This window comes from Mchenga conophoros, linkage group LG14 (assembly GCF_057382185.1).
Source record: "Mchenga conophoros isolate Kocher_MC1m ecotype Shallow Benthic linkage group LG14, M_conophoros_male_GT1.1, whole genome shotgun sequence".
NCBI lineage: Eukaryota > Metazoa > Chordata > Actinopteri > Cichliformes > Cichlidae > Mchenga > Mchenga conophoros.
Genome location: NC_140539.1, coordinates 18,047,627 through 18,053,838, shown reverse-complemented (window position 1 = coordinate 18,053,838; position 6,212 = coordinate 18,047,627). Strand labels below are relative to the sequence as shown.

The window sequence follows — 6,212 nt, the reverse complement described above, 5'->3', positions numbered from 1 at the left end:
CTTCACAGACATATGTCAGCATGTTATTTCATTAGGAAAAGAACACAGTGTAGACAAGAGTTACAATCCACACAATCCAGCAAATGGAAAGGAAACTATTTCCATGGCTTTCAGGAACCAGAGACAGTGCTGCACTTCTACCACATGAAGCACCCTGTCAGTTTCCATAGCAGCAGCTAGAATAACTCAAGGTTAAGTAAACATGTGGCACAAAAACACAACAATAATATGAGACTCACCTTGAAAAGCTCCACATTGAAATAAAGACCATTTTCCCATATTGTTTTATTTAAATAGCTTAATTATGAAAACTTAGCATTAAAAACCACCTTAAGTTTCACAAATGTGTTCATATGCAGAAAGAGAGAATAATCTTGCACATACCCTATGCATTAAAAAAACAAAACAAAAACAACAGCGTTTATACTCAAATTTTTACATTTATAAACCAAAGTGTGGTTTTCTACGAGCAAAAACAAATGACCATACAAAAGCAACAATTAGTGGCTTGATCAAAAAAAAGTAAAAAAAAGTAAAAAATAAAGCGGCTACATGAGAGGATGTGGTATGACTGGATACATAGAGCTTGTTGCAGAATTGCTTCCATTATCATGAGATGTGTGCTGTGTTTGTAAAAGAAAGAAAGTTGTTATAACCAACAACAACAGCATGATAGCCTGTGATGTAAATGTGCCCCTGTTTAAAAAAAAGAAAAAAAGCTTTAAGGCTTTGTGGAAAAGAGACTGGACAGAAATCCACATGTCCAGTGTAGTGTTGAACAGTTTATATTTTGAGTCTTTAGCTTCAGCTGTGCTATCAAAGGCACAGAATAATCACACCGATGTTGGTGATACAGGTATAAAAGAACTGTTTCTATTCATCTTTCCCTGAATGTGGTTGGTTTGAAACAACAGCAAAACAACCAAACTTGATAATATATACTGCAGATGTCACCACTGCATGAAGTGCCACTCCCCTTCCCTTCTCCCAGGGAAACACGTTTTTTTCCTCTTCTTTAAGTGCATCTCAAGCACACATTGTACCATCATCTGTCATCAGATGGTGAATCTGGTCTTTGATTGCACTCAAGTGCATTAAGCCATTAGTTAAGTCCGAAAACTGTGACACGCACAGTAAGGACTAAAGCTACGTCTGTGTTTGATTTCCATGGACCTACAGAGATTTTCTGCATGACTCCTGTAACGCTGGGTTTAAAATATTCATAAAACTAAATGTCCACAACTAAAACTCACCCTTCAAAAAGGCACTGCCAACTGGGCTAACCAGTAGAACTGTCAGGAGGTGTAAAGCTGGCTTTGTCTAAGGATGTCTCATTGGCCTTGAGCTTCCTGTCTTGTTTTGACTGTTGTTGTACACCACAGTGTTGCTCTGGCATGGTGCTGAGAAGGCACATTGGCAGGGCTTGTGTGGTCTCAGCAGCTTGTGGCCTGTTGGTGTCTCCTTTGGAAATCCTTTCTGATGGACCGGCAGAACCTGGCACAGTTGAGATTTGGATATTCTGCAGGATTTTAAGGTTGGGATAATTTCCTGACTCAGCCATAGCTTGATGGAGGTGCTCCCAAACAGTGATACCATTTAGATTGAGGCTGGGGTTTCTGGCAGCCTGGCACAGCAGCTCTGTGTGCTGCCGCAGCTGGGAGAGGTCCCTCTCTGTGGCGTTGCTCTGACGCATCAACTCCTTTGTGCGCAATGTAATGTCCAGCAGACCAGACTGTCTGAGGATTTTTACTGTGTTGAGAAAACGTCGGTGGCGAATACTGGTGGTGGCATCTCTGTTAAGTCCAGCCGAACTGGTTGTGAATAACGAGTAGCTGGTGTCCTGACTGGATACAGATGGGGATCTCTGGCTCATGGAAGTAGGGTTGGGACTTGAGGCAGACAGTTGATCTTGGGGTGGAGAAGAACACGGCATGCCAGTCGCTGAGAGTGCCAACTTAGGTTGTTTATGAAGGTGCTGCTCTGGCAGATTTCGGGTCACAGACGGGCCATCACCCTTTTGTTCTGAGCACACCCTCTTGCTGAGACTCTGGCATTCGTGGATTGAATATTTATCCGGTGGTTTCTTGCTGGGATGTGGCGCTATGCGTGGGTAGGAGTTCAGTATGGGTAAGTAGGAACCAGGTATTTTCCTTTCTGAGACATTAAACTTTCGGGACAAGGGCTTTGATAGCTGGAAGGTAGCAGGCAACAATCCTGGCTGCTGGAGAAGGATTATTTGACGAGAACCCGAATGGTTGATGTCAGTGACGCTGTTTCTCCAGAGAAGCTGGCCTCTTTTCTGGGTCACATCTGACTGCTGGAACAAAACAGGAAGAGAAAAGTCAATATGACACACTGGTGAGGAGCTCCACCGTACATCTGATGTGAACATTATTTTTCTTTCTGAAAGACTATCCTGTGTTGGTTGTATCCTTCTTTACCTGGTTAAGCATCGTGTTCTTGATCATGTAAACAGGTGGCTGGTCATGACCATCAGGCATCACAGAATGCTTTCCAAGATTCCTTTGCATACGTTCTTGGTTTTGTGACGTTTCTGCATGTTCACTGGCTCTGAACTGGCTTTTGTTTCTCTTCTGGTCCTCCAGTTGCCAGTCTGAACCATCTGCAGAAAAGTTATTACAGGAAGAAATGCTAACAGCTGAACGCCACATTCAAGAGGATAGTTGAACTTTTTGTGACACAATGCAGCAGAAAGATGTTTTTTCTTCCCCTCACTACCTTATCAGGCAGTACCAAATCAAACTAGGCAAACATTTGCTTTATTCTCACAAAAGGGAAGACAGGAGCAACATGCATGCTTTCCTACAGTCAACACTTCTTTTGTGGTATCAGTAGCACAGTGTTTGTATTTCTGTTTTATTTATTTTCTTATTTGTATTTGAAATTTTAAAAAAGTGCATTAGATGCTCTTAAATGACTCAAGCCACACAAGAACGTCCAACAATACTCATTGCATTATGATTTTCTTCTAATCAACTTTCACCGTGTCCCTTAGGAATGTCGCATAGATGAAAATCTAACCCCAAAAGCTAAAACTATATATTTGTAATAACCTTTTCACTTTGAATTCAAGGAGATGCTTTAGATATTATTCCAGCAAAGTTGAAGTGAAGGTATCAATGCTTGCACTGGCTTGTATATAAATCTAAAAAGCATGGTGAATAGCTATGAAATAAAATATGAAACGTTCGCTATATCGACTTGGACTCACCAGAGAAGCCAGAGTCCTTCTCGGAGCTGCAGTGGGAGCCCCTCCTGCTTGAGTCATCTTTGTCTTTAATGTCACGTATAGCCAGTAGAGCTGTATTGTTGCTCTTATCTTTAACTTTCTTGCTGGGTGCAGCACAAAGGCTGTGCTGTTCCAATGGGGGCTGTTCCTTTGGCATACTGGACCCTATCAAGAAAATCAGAGAAATTTAAATAGCTCCTCTGTGCTAAGATGTAGGAAATAGTAACCCTAAACAGGTTTACCATATATATAATCCACAAATAAACAGCAATATCCTCATACTTCATACTATAGGAGGGTAACTGTTTCAGTTTAATTTGTAAAATGGAATACTCTGTTTCAGTTGATGTGTGGTTAAAATTCCTTAGACAGCAACATTAACCACAGTGTTGAACAGATGGTCCTAACATCACTCACTAAGACACAGTTAGACAGATACTTTTTAAGTCCTAACCATAAACCAGATCTTGACATACATTTAGGACTCTATTAAGCCATGTACATGCCCATATGTTTTTTTAATTAATTAATTAATCAATTTAAAAAAAAAAAAATCACAAAACTGGATTTTAAACAATCAAAGTGTGATTGAAGCACATACTCTCAACTTTAACAAAAATGTTGCACAAATTCAGATTCAGAGGCTCAGAAGCAATTGGACAAATCCCTGATGCCAGGTGCGTCCCAGCCCTGTGTTTTATTTCCTTGAGAAATTAAACAGATAAACAGATCCATGGTTAATTGCAAGAGCTGTTTTTCACAGGGTGCCCTTTCACTGGAATGAAGGTCCAAAGAGAGAGTGTTGCAAGTGAGGCTGGAAAAAATGAAATCAAATTAAAAAAAAACAAAAAACTATTAGAAGGATAGCATACAATGTTTACCAACAATTTGGTAGATTCTTGCACGGGTCAGTGTTTCCTGAAAACCCTCTCCTGTCTGATCATTTCCTGATAACATTTACATTTACAATAATTGATTACACAGCAGTGGAGAGTAGACTTTATCAAAGCAGATGTCTTTCTGAAAGCGCTGTAACTAAGTTTCTAAAGTTAGAAATATCCTGTCTCAGAGTGATGCTGAAAAACTAGTTCATGCATTTATTACTTCCAGGCTGGACTACTGTAATTCATTATTATCAGGATGTCCAAAAAACTCACTGAAAAGCCTTCAGCTAATCCAAAATGCTGCAGCAAGAGTCCTGACAGGGACTAGAAAGAGAGAGCAGATTTCTCCTGTTTTGGCTTCCCTTCATTGGCTTCCTGTTAAATCCAGAATTGAATTCAAAATCCTGCTCCTCACATACAAGGTCTTAAATAATCAGGCCCCATCTTATCTTAATGACCTTGTAGTACCATATCACCCTATTAGAGCACTTCGCTCTTGCTCTGCAGGCCTACTTGTTGTTCCTAGAGTATTTAAAAGTAGAATGGGAGGGAGAGCCTTCAGTTTTCAGGCCCCTCTTCTGTGGAACCAGCTTCCAGTTTGGATTCGGGAGACAGACACTATCTCTACTTTCAAGAGTAGGCTTAAAACTTTCCTTTTTGCTAAAGCATATAGTTAGGGCTGGACCAGGTGACCCTGAATCCTCCCTTAGTTATGCTGCCGGGGATTCCCATGATGCATTGAGTTTTTCCTTTCCAGTCACCTTTCTCACTCACTATGTGTTAACAGACCTCTCTGCATTGAATCATATCTGTTATTAACCTCTGTCTCTCTTCCACAGCATGTCTTTTATCCTGTCTTCCTTCTCTCACCCCAACCGGTCGCAGCAGATGGCCCCGCCCCTCCCTGAGCCTGGTTCTGCCGGAGGTTTCTTCCTGTTAAAAGGGAGTTTTTCCTTCCCACTGTCACCAAAGTGCTTGCTCATAGGGGGTCATATGATTGTTGGGTTTTTCTCTGTATCTATGAAGCGCCTTGAGGCGACTTTTGTTGTGATTTGGCGCTATATAAATAAAATTGAATTGAATTGAATTGAAGACGACTAAGGCTAAAAGAAAATGACTAAAGACCATGATGACATTATTTCCTTGGTTGATAGGAACTTGACAACAGCTAACCAGGTGAAGAACAGAGGAAATAGGTGAGGCAATCATTGTCAAGGTAACAATCAAAAGACACATTTAAGAATGGAAATACAGAGCTGATTACACTCAAGAACAGGAAAACCAGATAAGACTTTACAAGAATATACCAAAGTTAGTCTGCACCACAATGTTGAGAAAAGTATTCTCAAAGACAAAAACAGTCCATGAACCAAAGCATACTACATCATCTGTCAAATATGGTGGAGGGAGTATTATTCCAGTGGAACTAGGTCACTAGGATTTCTTGATGAGATGTTTGCTGATAGAAGAGGCAAGAGGAAACGTCTGTCCAGATTCTGCACCTCACAATGCAAATGGATACGTACCCAAAGCCTACTGCAAAAGCAACTCAACAGTTTCTAATGGCAAAGAAATATTTTCTTCAATAGCCAAGTCTGTCGCTTGAGCTCAGCTCAACAAAGCAATGTTCGATCATTTAACGCAATGTTCGATCATTTAATGCAAAACTAAATACAGAAAGGCCCCCAAACAAGCAGTGGCTGAAAATGGCCGCAGTAAAGGCCTGGAAGAGCATCTCAATGAAGGAAAAACAGCATTTGGTGATGTCCACGGGTTCTAGACTTCAGGTAGTCATTTAGTGTGAAGGACTTTGGTAAATAAATAACACAAATAACAATTCTTATATTTAAAATTGTTTGTTAAATTATTTGTAAGTCTCTTGTAATAGTTGTAATTCCTAAATAGTAAATGCAAATTGCATTTAATTTTTGCATGCCTTCAGCTTACTCCAACCACATATTGACAGTTTGATTTATAACAAACTTCTACAGAGGGAAAATTACAAAAAATTCTTTACCCAGTAAATTGCTGACCTAATTGTATAAAGCCCAATGCCTTTGGAGTTAGTCTACAAAAAA

At 40.2% G+C, this 6,212-nt stretch overlaps 1 protein-coding gene across 5 annotated transcripts in view; it reads right to left on the bottom strand.

The window, feature by feature from the left end:
- Positions 1–265: 265 nt before the first annotated feature.
- LOC146559567 (CLOCK-interacting pacemaker) overlaps positions 266–6,212 on the bottom strand; it is a 7,761-nt gene continuing 1,814 nt past the window's right edge. For 4 of the 5 annotated variants that reach the window (XM_085245642.1, XM_085245643.1, XM_085245640.1 and 1 more), the window contains 3 exons: positions 3,233–3,415; positions 2,442–2,623; positions 266–2,317 (listed from right to left, as the gene is read on the bottom strand). In XM_085245642.1, coding sequence (XP_085101768.1) covers positions 1,280–2,317; positions 2,442–2,623; positions 3,233–3,407 — 1,395 coding nt within the window. In that variant the 5' untranslated portion in view covers positions 3,408–3,415 and the 3' untranslated portion in view covers positions 266–1,279. The remainder of the gene's footprint in view (positions 2,318–2,441; positions 2,624–3,232; positions 3,416–6,212) is intronic. The other variant, XM_085245644.1, reaches the window with a different exon arrangement.